The 14,678-nt window shown below is 41.2% G+C and overlaps 1 protein-coding gene and 1 long non-coding RNA gene across 5 annotated transcripts; one reads left to right on the plus strand and one right to left on the minus strand.

The window, feature by feature from the left end:
* Positions 1 to 10,619, plus strand: LOC119913869. Of its 3 annotated transcripts, none has more exons than XM_038732952.1 (9): positions 1 to 152; positions 507 to 553; positions 849 to 973; positions 1,492 to 1,547; positions 2,476 to 2,690; positions 4,064 to 4,329; positions 6,438 to 6,557; positions 6,643 to 6,784; positions 10,154 to 10,619. In XM_038732952.1, exons 2-9 carry the CDS (start codon positions 526 to 528, stop codon positions 10,168 to 10,170), a joined length of 969 nt encoding a protein of 322 aa, XP_038588880.1. In that variant the 5' UTR covers positions 1 to 152; positions 507 to 525; the 3' UTR covers positions 10,171 to 10,619. The 3 variants fall into 3 exon arrangements, with proteins under 3 accessions (XP_038588880.1, XP_038588879.1, XP_038588878.1); XM_038732951.1 differs by lacking the exon at positions 10,154 to 10,619 and adding an exon at positions 9,828 to 9,936; XM_038732950.1 differs by lacking the exon at positions 10,154 to 10,619 and adding an exon at positions 7,174 to 7,594.
* Positions 10,620 to 10,902: 283 nt separating this feature from the next.
* On the minus strand, positions 10,903 to 14,665 carry LOC119913935. 2 transcript variants are annotated; one of them, XR_005446693.1, is made up of 2 exons: positions 12,840 to 14,665; positions 10,903 to 12,306 (listed from the first exon to the last, which is right to left on the minus strand). It is a non-coding gene; the product is annotated as an uncharacterized LOC119913935 (long non-coding RNA). The 2 variants fall into 2 exon arrangements; XR_005446692.1 differs by having other exon boundaries at positions 12,426 to 14,665.
* Between the last annotated feature and the right edge of the window lie 13 nt (positions 14,666 to 14,678).

Below are 14,678 nucleotides of genomic sequence, written 5' to 3' on the forward strand. Positions count from 1 at the left end.
TTTCCGGGACAGCACGTGTGTCATACAAACAAACAGAAACCGCGGAAGAGCGAGACTGTTGGAGAAAATGCTGCGACGGCGGAAAGACTGTGCAGGTGTGAGATGTCCTGAGGTCTGACGTGACGAGATTACTGCTGCTGCCACAGCAGGAGGTTGGTTTGGTCTGAAGCTGTGAAATGTTTTTGTGATTCTGATGTTTAAGTTGAAGCGCGGTTGATTACTGAGATTCTGTGTTGTTGTTATATATGCTGCTGCTTAACGAGCTGAATGTGTTGATGTATGTGTACTAGTTGATCTAGAAGTGTTTCTTTTTGTGGGGTTTATTTAAAGGTTTTTCCACCTAATGGCAAATAACAGACGATGACTTGGACCGATGGGAACAGGAAACAGCTGTTCAGTCATTGAGCGGAATCTCTTTCAAGTGGGGAAACTACACATATTTAAAAGGGGAACTTGACACCGACTGTCTTAAGAGATAACTGCTGTATTTGTGTTTACTCCTACAGGCTGGGTGGCAGAGACATCATGGCTTCACCTGACAGACATGGAGGACGTGAGTAACTGGATTATCTTAAAGAAATGTAAACTGAAGATTGGCTGCTGTGTGTTTCATGGCTCTGGTTAATCCCACAGCAGGTCTCTGGCTTTGTTCTGCATGTTGGGAAAGATGATGTCTTGTTGCTGCCTCACTGCAGGGATGTCTTGAATCTCTGTCCTTGTTGTTTTCGTGAACATTTGATTGTATGGACTCGGGGTTAACTTGGTATCTTTTGGACTTTTAAACATCACGTCCCAAAGTGACATCCGCGTCTCCTTCTCTCCATCCGATGGCTCTGATCTCCCAACAGATCCGTCCACATCAAACCCAAAGCTCTCTGTGTCTGAGGACGACGGAGAGGACCAGCCGTGTCCTGATGATGCAGAGAGACTGAAGCAGCAGCAGCTTCTGTGTGGAGAGGCTCTGAATACAAAGGTCAGTTTTTAACCTTAACATTTTTATTTGGTTCCTTAGTTTTACCACCTCCAGGGTTAAATATTTCTTACCTTCTAAATTCTTCGTTTACACTAGAGAAACTAATTAATTTCTACCTCCTAACCTTTGAAAACCAGGTGTCATCTGTACAAACTGAACCTTAGCATCTTTCATCAGAAACCAAAGGCTGTACCTGCACTCTGATTTCCCCACACCTGTCGCAATGTTTTAAATGGAAAGTGCTTTTAGTTCTGTTCGGTTCTATAGCGAACTCTGGGCGAGTCAGACGGTCTGTGCTGTGTTTAAAACGAAGTTAATAGTTGAATAAGTTAAAAATCTGAGCTTAAAAAGTTAAATTACAGGGGTTCATGCTGGGTGCTGCCCTCTACTGGTCAGTTAATAATTCAGTGAAGCACACTTCAGTTGAACAGACAGACAAGAGAGAGAGTCAGGCGGCCAGTTTCTGCTCCCATCTCAACGTGTTCTGTAACTAATGTTGTGCCTTTTTTTTATTTCAGGAGAAGTTAAGTTTCACACCTGAACTGCTGACCGAGTCTGGAAAGACTTCATACAGGTAACCAAGTCACAACATGCAGAATGCTCCATTCAGTGACTTTAACCTACGCTTCACCTCCTCTCAGCACTTTAACTGAAAGTTGGACCTTTTCAGTAGAGTTTAGCTCAGAAGGCGCCAGCATACTTCAGCAGAACTACTCTTCTGATGGTGGAACAGCTTCACAAACCCCTGGAGGCTCTGTAGGACAATCTCTTTAACTTTCTGAAAGACAATCCCACATGACCCGCCTCACTCAGGGATTGGTCAGCAAACCCAGTTTGGACGGGGCGAGAAAATAGAAAGTTTTGAACTCTTCTCTCTTTATTCATGCTCTGTTATCTTAATATTTGATATCTGATCATCCCTCTCTGTGCTGGACAGCTTTTCCCTCCACCTGCCAGTGTGAACGTTCACAACTACTAGAAACACTTTTTGTTAAATTTACTGATAAATTAGTTATTTTCAAACATACAGCATTTAAGATCAACTGTCATGTCAACTCCTTTCAGTGCTTACTCTTCATTTTCAACACTCACACTCTTCCTCCTCCTGCAGCTGCTGCTTCATTCACATCTTGTCCAGCAATTAAGTTTGGTCTCTAACTTTTTAAAGAATGCAGCACTTTTATTTCAGCAAATTCTTTTTAATTCCTTTACCAGGACAAAAGCTGCATGTGTTTTAGCCCCAATCTGGTCCCTGCTGTAACTAATATTATCAATAATAAAACCTGCCAAAATATGATGCCATAATGAACTGGAGTGCGTATGAGGAGTAACCACAACCATTTACTTGTTAGAAACATGTATATATGTGCATCATTAGCTTCTAAAAGAGTCCAGATGTCCTCGTTTGGGTCTTTTCTAGATTGTCTGAAATGTGTAGACTGGTCATGTTAGTTCTGTGTTTATGGTCCCTGCAGGCTGAGAGCTTGTTGTATGTCCTGCAGGTTCAGGTGTCCTGGTCCAGGTGTGTTCCAGTGTGCTTTGACTGGACTGGTGTTTGTTGTGGCTCAGGAGGCGGAGCTGCTGTACCGGACTGTCCAATGGGATGAGAGCCTCCTCCAATCAGCCGGCAAGACGGCTGCAGGGCTGCTGTTCAGTATCGAGTGTCCTGAGAACGCTGTCTGTCAGCTCCACCTGCCGCACTGTGAAACAAAGGATGGTGAGGACTTAATGTGCTGTGAGTGGAGAGTTTTGTCACAGCGACGATGAAACAACATCCTGATGGTTTACCTGTCCTAACAGTCTGAACAACAGTAGAGCTAAACAGGGGGAGTTTGTCCTGAGGGGGGTGCTAGAATAACTTTGTGACATATCACGTTACCATGACTACGCCAAAACAATTGTGTGTTTGAGACTTTATATTTTCCATTATTTAACTTTCTTCACGGCCGAGACGGTGAAGGGACCGACTACCTGATCTGAACCAGGAGCCACTAGAGGTCACATTCAGATCTATTAAGTCGTTTTTAAACTGCATCTTACATGAAAACTTCTCTTTTCTTGGAGTTGCTCCATCCAGGTTTTATTATTTTTATTTTTTACGCCAGCTTCCCAGATTAACATCATTATGAATTGTGGGTAATTACCTCGGGTAAAGTCTGCAGACATGATGACTTTCTCAAAGTGTGCATAAAAAGCTTGCAATGTTTGCGAGGGGGGGGCCCTCATGCATCTGATGACTTGACAGCGTGACCGCCCGACGCCCTCGCGGACTCACCAGGAACGTGCCTCAAAGTCTTGGACTGTGGTGATTGGGATTCAATTAATATCTTAATACTTTGTATTCCTGTGTTTTGCCTGATGGTGGCACTAGAGGAAAGGCCTCTGGGACCATGAACGACCACAGAAGGGTTGTGGATATGCTGCGAGTCCTTTTGTGGAGGAGCCAGACATGAAATAACTGTGGTTGCTTTGTTTTTCCTAATCCTGTCCCGCCCAGCATCCTGGTATACAGTATGAAGAGCTGAATACCATGCAAGGGTTAGGGCCAACAGGACACATTTTTGGGGAATTATAAGTATAAAGCAAGATGTTTTCCCATGTCACTGGAATCTTTGACGATGGGGACAATGAGAAGATGGAGTGAAGCACTGAGCACAGCAATGATTCAGACTTCAGTATTTTCCTTAGAGCACTTCATGCTAATCGGGCCACAAATATTTTATTTTTAAATTTTTTTTTATTTTTTTTTTTACATTTGTTGAAACAATTTTGTTAAGTGAGAGCAACAAAAAAAAATCAGGAGGTCCCCAAAGTCATCTGGATATATTTTATCAAGGGATCGTGAATTAAAGAAAATTTATATATATTTTTTTAAATCTTCAGTTCTTTTAGCTAGTTCCTCCAATTCATCCCCTCTGGTCCTCACAGAAGACTGGGACAATCCCTCACTGGCTTCCCATCCACCAACGCTGACCGTTCAATAAAAATCTCAACCTGGGCAACAGTTATAGTCTTCAATGTTTGGACTTCCTGGAAGTACAACAGGACTAACATTGTAATGAGGTTGTTTAACGCTCTGTGTTTTCACAGCTCTGCTGCCTGATGGTCTGCTGTCAGTCGTCCACATCACTGATGATGGAATGAGCATCCTCGACCCGCTGGAGATTACAGACACTCATGTGGTTGTCAAAGTCCCTCACCTCTCTGCCTTCGGCCTAGTCTGGGATATCGTTAAGAGGTTGTGGACGACACCAGTTTGCGGCCAAGTTCTGCTGTTCCTCGGACCCCCAAACACAGAAACACAGAGGCAACAACTCAAATTGTTTCTCCTGCCGAGCAACATCCATCTGGACGAGGTAAAGCTTCATCCTACAGCTGTCCGTTCACAGTTTTTCAACAAGTCAGGTGTCCACTGAACACTAACCAGCTGTTCTCCCCATCGGCATCCCATTTTTCCGTGGCTTTAGCCCCGGATGTTTTGACTCTAGACCTGAATGTAACTTATATTAACATACAATAATCCCATGACACACTCGTAGGTCTTCAAAGAGCGGAGGCTACTCGTTGTCAACCGCCTGTCCTGCGTACAGGGTCACGGGGAAGTTGTAATCAATACATTTAAATATAAATGTTGTCAAATACAAATGTAGTAGTGCGAGAATATCGTGACAGACACCTGATGCTCTGTGTCCTGCTGTCTCTGTCCCCCTCGCTCATCAAGTAGGCTACAGTCCCAGACGGGCTCTCTGTCAAGGGTCTAAAGGGGGGTAGCCTCAGGGGTGGACTAGCATTCTGGCCTACCGGGAAAATGCCAAGTGTCCTAGAAATGCAGTTCCTGATACTGCAGCTACATACTACTCGCCGTGGCCCCTGACAGGCAGAGGAGGTGTATTAGCAGAGCAGAGAGCCAGAGTGACGGGGCCGAGTGAGCAGAGAGTGGAGGTGAAGCGGTAAGCATGGAGTAGCTCAGTCTGCAGGGAAGGAGGCTCGTTTACAGTGGGGACATGTAAGCACCACTTTTTGAAAGCATTTATTAAAAATGTTCTGAAAAATATCTTGCACCAAGAAATGTTAAATGACAAATAAAAATGCTATGAGTGAGGTTTACTTGCACAATAAGCCTGCAATGTAGTGTAAATAGAAGAAATATCTCCTACATATAAGTAACTTAAGCTAAAAAAAAGAATAAGCTACTGCATTACATTTTATTATATTTGCCACCTCATTTTTGTCCTTCCCTTCATAAAAAAAAAATAAAGAATTGGTGCAGAAAATGTCTCCAGAATGCAGGAAAATAAGTGTTTAAAGACCGAATTCAGGGGGAGGACCCCCCAAACCCACCTGGTTAATATATCAGTGTTATTAACAGTAGTAATTATAAAAATCATAATAAATACCCAGCTGGAGTGTACCCCACCTTTCACCCGATGTCAGCTGGGATTGGCTGGATTTGGCTTTCATCTTTTGCTCTTTGTTCTTTTTGATCATTTTTCTACTCTGTATTTAAGTGTTTAGCCTGCTGCTGTTAAAATAAATAGGATTTAAACGGTGTTTCTGGTTTAAAAAAAAATCAGTTGTATCTTTTAAATTAATCTTTTACACCCATGCAGAACTTTTATTATATTCAATAACCCACCAACAAAAGTGGCTATTGAAAATGCTGCGTGTGACTTTGGAAATCATTAGCCACATTGTCTAGTGAGCAAAAAAGTCAGGCCCTGGTTACTGTGTAGAGGTCATTTACTGTTGCGTTATAGATGTATTTTGGGTAGGCAGCAACGGGGGGCTGAGGCTGGGCCCCCAATGTTTCAAGAGCCTGGGAACACCCCTGGTTCTTCCTGTAATGATTCCTCCTCTTCATACTGGAGAGAAAGATCCCTTCCTAAAGATACTTTAAGAAGTGATGGGGACAAAATCCACAGTCCTCCTTCTGTGACTGTCGCTCCACTGCAGCTCAACAGGGAAACACAAAGAGGGAATTTATACTAAACAAGTGTCGAGTCGTTAAACACTTATTTTCTGTCCGTTGTCCAACACTAGAGACCCAGTTTTATGTGTTGTATATCCGAAAAAGTGGAACGTTTAATCTTTCGACAAAATTCATCTGCAACTATTGTGAAGAGTCTGAATCTGAAGATTTACTGCTTTTCTTTGTATTTCATTAAATTTTGGACTGTTGGCCGGCATGACAATTTAAGACTCTACCTTTGGCTTGAGGAAAGTGTGATGGGCATTGTTCTGTATTTGCTGACATGTTGGAGATCAAGCGTTTTAACTAATTAATGGAGAAAATATTCAGCAGATTGATCTGTAATAAAAATAGTTAGTTGAAACCACACTGTGCTGATATCTTTGTTACTTTTGGACCTACAAATCTGCTGATACTCGTATGTCTGTAGTGAGAGAAAATTGGCCTTCTTAGAATAAACTCTTGAAATGTTAAAATGTTCTGATGTCTTGGAAGGTGAACAAACGACAGCAACAGCGACATGCTGAGAACATCGAGGTTCCTTCCACATGCATTCTCATCGCAGATGAAAGTTACACTGTCGACTGTCCTCAGGCCATCAAAATCCAGCCTAAGGTGAGTATTTTAAATAAATGCTGCTGACATGATTCATCAAACCTTTGGTTTACTGTGGATGCTGTTCTGACATTTTGGTTTTCAGAATGCACCTTTTAAACTGCAATATGGACCAAATTACCACCCAACGTTTGAGATCCGCCTGCCCACAAACACAGAAGAAGTGACTATAAAGGTCCAAGACCAAAGAAAGTCGGAGGTTTGGGAGCATGCAGTTGATCTGAAAGGTAAAGTCTTCATCCACCTGCACAGGGTGCGAATTATACAGTGACAACCGGGGGGTCAACTGTGTTTCCAGGTCAAAAAGAAACCCAGTACAGCGCAGGCGCGTGCTTAAGTAAACTAAAGTCTTACAATGCTTACATTATCCCTGCTTATTTAACTAATGTGTGCAGTCTGCTGAATCAAATTCATTCCACCAGTTGATGGATGCCCCACACAACAACTACTGTAGTCAGGGCTCACCAAGTATTCTGGAGCAAAACTGGCAGCAAGTCAGACCCACACAATGCTGAACCAGAACCAGAGACACTTTCATAAAATACAGGCTGCATTATCATCTCTAATTCTTATCATTTCAAGTTTTCAAATAACACTTTTTTTTTTTTTTTTTTAGCAAGGATCTTTCATCTTGCTCATGTTGACTGTGAATGCAACGTAGGCCTAATCTGGGTTAAAGAAAGCAGTTGTCATTGGAAATTTTGGGTCTCTGTAAATATTAAACAGAATGTAATGAGAACTTTTTTGTTATGAAACTGAATACATTTGAAATAACAAACCTGGATTTTAACCTTTCCTGAATTCCAGAGTGAAAACAAGTGACTGCTTAGTCTGTTGTTTAAAATACCCACAAGAGACTGAAAATTAAATAATAAACTCCATACTGAAGTCAAAATATCTCTGCGATAACTAACTAATCCTCAGTTTCTCTGCTCATGCCTAAGCACAAGTGTAAGCTGACAATTACACAAAATATGAGATAATAGCTCACATCAGAGGGCTCATTGTAAGTCAAATAAATGCTAATTTCAAAACTCTGAAGGAAAGTTTAATGTTTTAAAGAAGCTAGATGGCTAAGTGACAGCATGTGATGCACTAGACTGGAGCAGCTGCCGCTGCGAGTGATGCAGACGGACAAGACGTTCAACTAACGTCAACGTCAGAAAATGGTATGGTCCATTTTAGGGGTGTCAGAAATGTGATTTCATTATTCTTGAATATAAGGCATGAGAAAAATGGGAAAATGTTGTTTGTCTGTGTGGCCCTGCGATGGACTGGTGACCTGTCCAGGTCCTGGTGACCCCGCCTTTCGCCCGACGTCAGCTGGGATTGGCTCCAGCCCCCTGCGACCCTGTATGCAGGATAAGCGGTTGACGATGGATGGATGGATTCTTATCATTCATTGATTTAAAGTTGTTTTTGACTTTTGCTGTTTCATATAGCTAAAGGCTGCGTGGCCATGTGTTAATGATCCAGTTGTTTATTAAGGCACAAAATTGTTAAGAGTGCAAAGTTCTTCATACATCTAGTCTCTTTATATTTTATGTTCAGTATGTGTGAGAATCAAACACTTGTATTAATTTCTTGGTTATAAAGCTTGAGATCAAGTCTGACCACTTTACTCTTGACTCTAATTTTTAAAATTCGAGTAAAAAAAGAGTATCGAGGTCTAAAGGGAGGTTGTGACTTTGGAATGTGACACAGTGTGAAAGAGAGAAACATCTAAGCTGTAAAGTTTCTGTATCTCAGCTGCAGTTCCTTCCAGAGGACAGTGATCAGTATTACAGGAACAGGGACATGGAAATGTTGTGTCTGAGCTTTGTGCATGTTTGAAAGCTGTGACCATGACAGAAGACAAGTTCTCTGCCATCGAATCAGGTCACTGCAGACATTTAACCAGCCAAACAGAGTAAAACTGAAACTGTTCGTGGTTTGGGTGAACTGACACTTTAAACACTCCAACAGCGTTTTTTACATTTCACCATAGGTGTCACTTACACCGAGCACGCTGGGTACATGTCCGCTCCACTTTCTGAAAGCATTTGTGAAAAAATGCACCAAAAAATGTTAACTAACAAATAAAAATGCTTTAAGAAAGATTTATTTGCACAAAAAGAAAACATGCAATTCCATTTAAATATAAAAGAAACAAATGTGCATAGTCCAAAAACAAAAAGCTGCATTATGTTATATTTATGAATTGTCTCCTGCCAGCTGAATTTTGTTTCTCTTCATATAGTCATTTCCACCATAAATCGGAGCAGAAAATGTCTCAGAACTGCAGGACATTAAGTGTTTATTGCTCCAATAGGACCCCCCCCCCCCGCTTATATATATATTTCAGACATATTTCCTGAAAATAGTGTTAAATATCTTCTCCTCTGGTCCTCGTGCATCATCACACCCCTAATCTGAGCCCTTATGTCCCCACCCCTTTTCATCACAAAGTGACAGAAACTCCACTTCGTTCTCTTCTGTCCCTCCAGTGTCTCTGCTGTTTACTCTCTGGATGTTGATTGAGCTTCAGGATCAGCCTGAGTTTGTTTGCATCAGGCTGCACTTGGAGAATTTGTGTCTAACATTCATTTGAATAATCTGCTTTGCTTTCTGTGTGTTCGCACAGAAAGCAAAGCAGATTTTGAAATTCAAAATTCAGTGTCTGAACCTGTTCTGAACCAGCTGCTGGATCGGCTTTTGCAACGGGGAATAATAAATCAAGAAGAAATGGATTCAGCTAGAACCAAAACCAGGGCTGACGGGGCTGGAGCGGTGATTGACATGGTGCGAAACAAAGGAACAGAAGCCAGTTCAGCTCTGATTGAGGACTTCAGTAGTTTGGATCCACACTGTTCCCAAACTCTGAATCTGAGCTGAAGCAGAACTGAGACTCTGCAAAGCTTAGTTTCCTTTTTATTGGCTTCATCGGAGGGAGAGAATGATTTACTTTGATTAGAGAGGCTGCTCAGTCCTTTTGAACTTTTGCACATGCACAAATTAATGCCACAGCAATTATTGTAGTTATATTCTATTTAGTGTTTCATGTTCAGAGTCCCTGCAGGCTTTTTTTCTTTGGAACAATAAAGTTGAAATGATCAAGAAATGAGCCTTCAATAGAGAAAATTCCAGATTTAAAGAAATGTTGAAGATCCATCTTGTTTAGACACCAGAACACTGAATCAGTCTGATGGAAATCTGGGCTTCCTTTAAAATAATATTTCTCTCATGTTTCTTATCTTTGTGTGTTTCCTCTGGTTCCCCGGCCTTCATCAGTCCTGACAGCATCATGTTCACCAGGGTTTGTCTTCTGGACTCAAGTGTTAACTTGTCTTCTGTTGCTTTTCAGTCAATAAAGTCTTTTGTAGTGATAAATTTAACACAATGGATGTTTTTGGGTGAAATCAGTGACATAAACTGGCGGCTGGTTCTCAGTAAAACCAGACAGCAGCATGTTGATGAACTTCTGTCTGTCAGAAATCTTTAAACAGCAACTTTTCTTTGAGAACTCAGCAAAAGAAAAGCATCTTTCACTTTGACTAGACTTTTGTTTTCAGAGGACTGAGTGCTGCCCTGATACACTCATGTACTTGTACTTGCAGTATGTCCTCCAGGCTGAGTACCCAGAAAGCCTGAAGTGTACTTTGGAGTTTCTTCAGAGAGTCGTGCTGCATGTGAACGGAGAAACACTGAAACCAGAGATCCTTTCCTTAAAAACAGGCTGTAAACTCTGAAAGCAGCTCAACACACACAGATCTGTAGTAAAAAGGTCTGCAGACTGGTGGAAACTGTTTGCAGCTCCAAGTGTTTTCTTGGTAAAAGCGCTTTGTGTGTTCTTAGTGTTGATTAAAGGTTGTACATTTTAAAAGTTTATTAACAGGATGCTAAAGAATGAGACGGCAGCTTTAAGCAGGAATCACAGCCTTTACATTCATCTCCTTCCTTCTTGGTTTCACTTCATTTCTCTGAAGATGAAGCTGCAGAGACTCCAAACACTCGTCAGCTTTATGTTGTTGTCACATTCATGTTGTTGCAGTGACGTGTTGTACAGTAAAGGTTTTAAATACATTTTACATTCACGGGCCTTTATTCAAGAGCTGCTGGGAAACTTCATCCGGAGTCTGGACACACGTTACAGAGTCTCTCTAAAAACACAATCTAAGATTCAAAGCACAAAGTGACTGAGATCATTTCTAAGCAGGCAGAATATTAATGTGAGTAAAAAGCAGCATCCAGGACTCCATTATACTACACTGGCAGGTATTTAAAAGCTGCAGCACAGAGGCTCAGAATACAAGAGCCACACAGAATGACATGAATATTAATGTTGATAGAAATCTGGAGTCAATAATAACATGCTGCTGCTTTATTAGACACTAAGTGAAACATGCAGAATCTAAAATACATACATCACTCTGACATTACTTTCATATATGTAGAGGAGCAGCAGAGCTGGACAAAAATACTGTATTAACATTAGCATTATCAGCTAAATGTACTTAAAGTGTCAAAGTAAAAGTACTCATTATGCAGAACGCCTTCTTTCACAGAGTTATATTATAATAGAATATTATATTACTCTGTGTCACTAACAAATACATGTAAGAGTATTTTAATGCTGCCGTTTCAGCCGTTACATATATATATATATATATATATATATATGTATATATATATATATACATATATACATACATACACACACATATATGGTGGTGGTAATAGGATGTTTAATGAGAGTAATCAGACTATAATAGGTTTATATTACTGCCTTATAAAGGCTAATAAATCCTTCATTATGCATTTACAAACAATCAACATTGTTCCTTTGCAGCAAAAGTGGGAACAGTTATTAAGATGAGTAAATGTTTATAAAATAATTAAAAGAAGGATTTGGAAGTTTTTTTTATTTGATTGTTTACATTTCATAACTTTCAATTAAACACAGAAACAAAAAGAAACTCCTGTTAAACTTCCACTCAAACAGAAGTTTGAAAAATTTCAGTGCTGTAGCACAGGGTGGAGTCAGAGTAGGAATCTTAATAAGACGCTGTTTCCACTTTAGTTCCAGTAGCTGCAAAGGAGTGAGTAATATCAACTTATTAATAAGTGGTCTATAAACTGTTAACAAGATGCTAATAAGTGCACATAAATATCTTGCAAGCCAATAATAAATTTGTTTTATGACATTTCTAACACACATTAAGTCTCATTAATGTTAACACCTAATTAATTAATTATTTATAAAGGTATATATAATGTGTTAACAAGTTTTTAGTGTGAGCTAAGAAATACTAAATGTGTTATATACACATACTACTGGACCCATAAGCTAATATTTGTTGTCCCCCCCCCCACCAAAGCTCGTTATAAGAGGGGGTTGAACATAACCGAAGAGTCCAGGAGTAATGCAAACATAAGTTTATTGAAATAAACATGAAATAAGTTCAAAATTTAACTTAAACAAAACAACAAATCTGATGGGCTGGCCAAAACAAACAAAAGAAAGGGAAGCCCCCCTCTACCCTAAACTAATCCCTAACTAAACAAACAGAAATAAAGCCGCGATAACTAAACTACCAGTCCTATCAGAAATATAAGAACAATAATCAAGGAAATACAAATTAGTCGCAGTCTCGGAGGTGCTGCTGCTGCCATGGCTGGAAGGTGGACCAGAGCGAGAGCCAAGCGCCAAGCGCCAAGCGCCAAGCCCCCTCTTATCAGTTTCTCCCCTCGTCACCCAAACCTAAGACACCTGAGGGAAAAAACAGACACATGAGTCACCGTCATCCAGAATTGTGTAGTTCGATAACTTCCCTTGGGTCAAGGCTACAGAAAACAAACTATCACCAAAATCAGAAGTGGTCAGTTCACCTGAGACTACACCCGTCACCGAACACACAGGATGTGCACCAGCGTCAATACTGGACACCTCCCCAATAATCACAGCACCCTCCCCTGCACCAGAACTGGACCCCACGTCCGGCTGCATCTGTTGCCCGTCACAGTAAGACTTCAGCATATTAACATGACAGACGAGATCTACGGCAGCGATCAGGAGTGGCTATCAGGTAGTCTCTATCGCCAACCTTCTTCTGAACCACATAAGGCCCACTGTAGCGAGCCTGCAAACTAGACCCAGGAACCGGCAACACTAAAACCTTATCCCCAGGCAGAAATTCTCTATTTTGAGCACATTTATCAAACCACACCTTCATCCTGCCCTGCTTCAAGATGATCCCCAGCTATCTCACAAGCTCTGCGTAATTTAAATCTGAAGTTACTCACATAGTCCAACAAGTTTTGTTCTGTCCCCTCTTACAGCCACTTCTCTTTAAATAACTTCAATGGCCCACGCACAGTATGGGCAAATACTAACTCCGATGGACTAAACCTCAAAGATTCCTGAACCACCTCCCTTACAGCAAACATCTGCATGTGAACTCCTTCATCCCAATCTTTCTTGAACTCCAGGCAGTAAGTACACAACATGGTTTTTTAATGTCTGGTGAAAACGCTCAAGTGCGCCCTGACTCTCCGGATGGTATGCACTAGAGTGACAGTGTTTAATATTTAACTGCTTCAGCACCTGAGCAAACACACGCGACAAAGTTTGAACCCTGATCTGTTTGTACAACCTTCGGCAAAGCAAACAATGAAAAAAACTTTGTCAAAGCCTTTAAAACCGCTGGAGTTGAGATCTTCCGTAAAGGGAAGACTTCTGGAAATGGAGTGGACGCACACATCACAGTCAACAAAAACTTATTACCAGTTTTTGTACGAGGCAGGGGGCCCACACAGTCAACCAGAACCCGTTCAAATGACTCACATACCACCGGAATCGGATATAGTGGAGCAGGAGGGACGGTCTGGTTTGGTTTCCCAACTACCTGACATAGATGACAAGACTTACAATAACGTGAAACATCCCTCTTTAACCCAGGCCAAAAGAAATGGCGCAAAATATGATTATACGTTTTCTTAGTACCCAAGTGACCAGCAAGAGGACTATCATGAGCCAGCTTCAAAATCTCTGCTCGATATGCTCATGGAACTACAATTTGGGTTACAGCCCTCCAGTCATCTGCAGCAGATGCACTGCGCATCAATCAACTGTTCACGAGATAAGGATAAACGCTCAGCCTCAGGAAAGCTCTGCCCTTGTGGCGTTACTCTCAGCCCTCACTGGAGAAAATGAGTGAGCATTATCTGGATTAAAAAGAAAACTTTCACTCTTCATCCTGTTTACACAGATCGAGTAAAAGCACATGCAGTAAAAACCTTGGGAAACTTGTGAGCAAGCTCATCAGGAACCTGTCTAACAGGAATCGGCGTCACTTCAGGTTTAACCAACACCTTTCCACCAACAAATCATTCCCCATCAAAAAGGCAATCCCTTTTATAGGGAAACCAGGACGCACCCCCACAGACACCTCTCCTGACACAAGGTCAGACTCCACACAGACCCTATGCAGAGGCACATCAATGTCTTCCATACAAAAACCCAACACAGGAACGTCAGAACCCACAGCAGACTCATTACCGAATGGCAAAACTTTACCGGCACTTTAAGTTTGTTACCAGGCAACGAGACAACACCATCCATAACAAATGGAGTAAATACAGTCAGGTCAATAGACATGTCTTTAGACAACACAGGTTCATTTAAATTTTTATCAAGTTTGTTTACTAAAGCTACAGGCTTCACACTTTCCTTTTTCAACACAGGACAGCCTGCCACAATATGTCCTCCTTTTTTTTTTTTTTTTACAATAAAAGCACATGATGTCTTTTACCTTCAAATCATCCTCAGCCTCAACATCAACCTCCAAGGGACCAACATTTCTGCCCCCCTCAACAACTTCACTGTGCCTATCCTTCCCAGTAGGAATCAGCTGACCAACATTCCAAAAAGGACGATCCACAAAGACATTCTTAATAAATAATAAATAATTGTCAACATCCTTTTCATTAAACGGAGGAACTAAGCGAATGTTTCTGCTTACATCAAAGTTTGAAGATCTAGACGAAACTTGAGAAGCAACACCAAGCTCCAATTCACGCATGCGGAGATCAAGCTTCTTCATTTCGAGATCACTCAAATAGTTAAGTTCCTTATCCTTTAAC

Source organism: Micropterus salmoides, unplaced genomic scaffold (genome assembly GCF_014851395.1).
Source record: "Micropterus salmoides isolate LMB-PRFRI ecotype aquatic unplaced genomic scaffold, ASM1485139v1 Ms_hic_scaffold_1, whole genome shotgun sequence".
Lineage (NCBI taxonomy): Eukaryota > Metazoa > Chordata > Actinopteri > Centrarchiformes > Centrarchidae > Micropterus > Micropterus salmoides.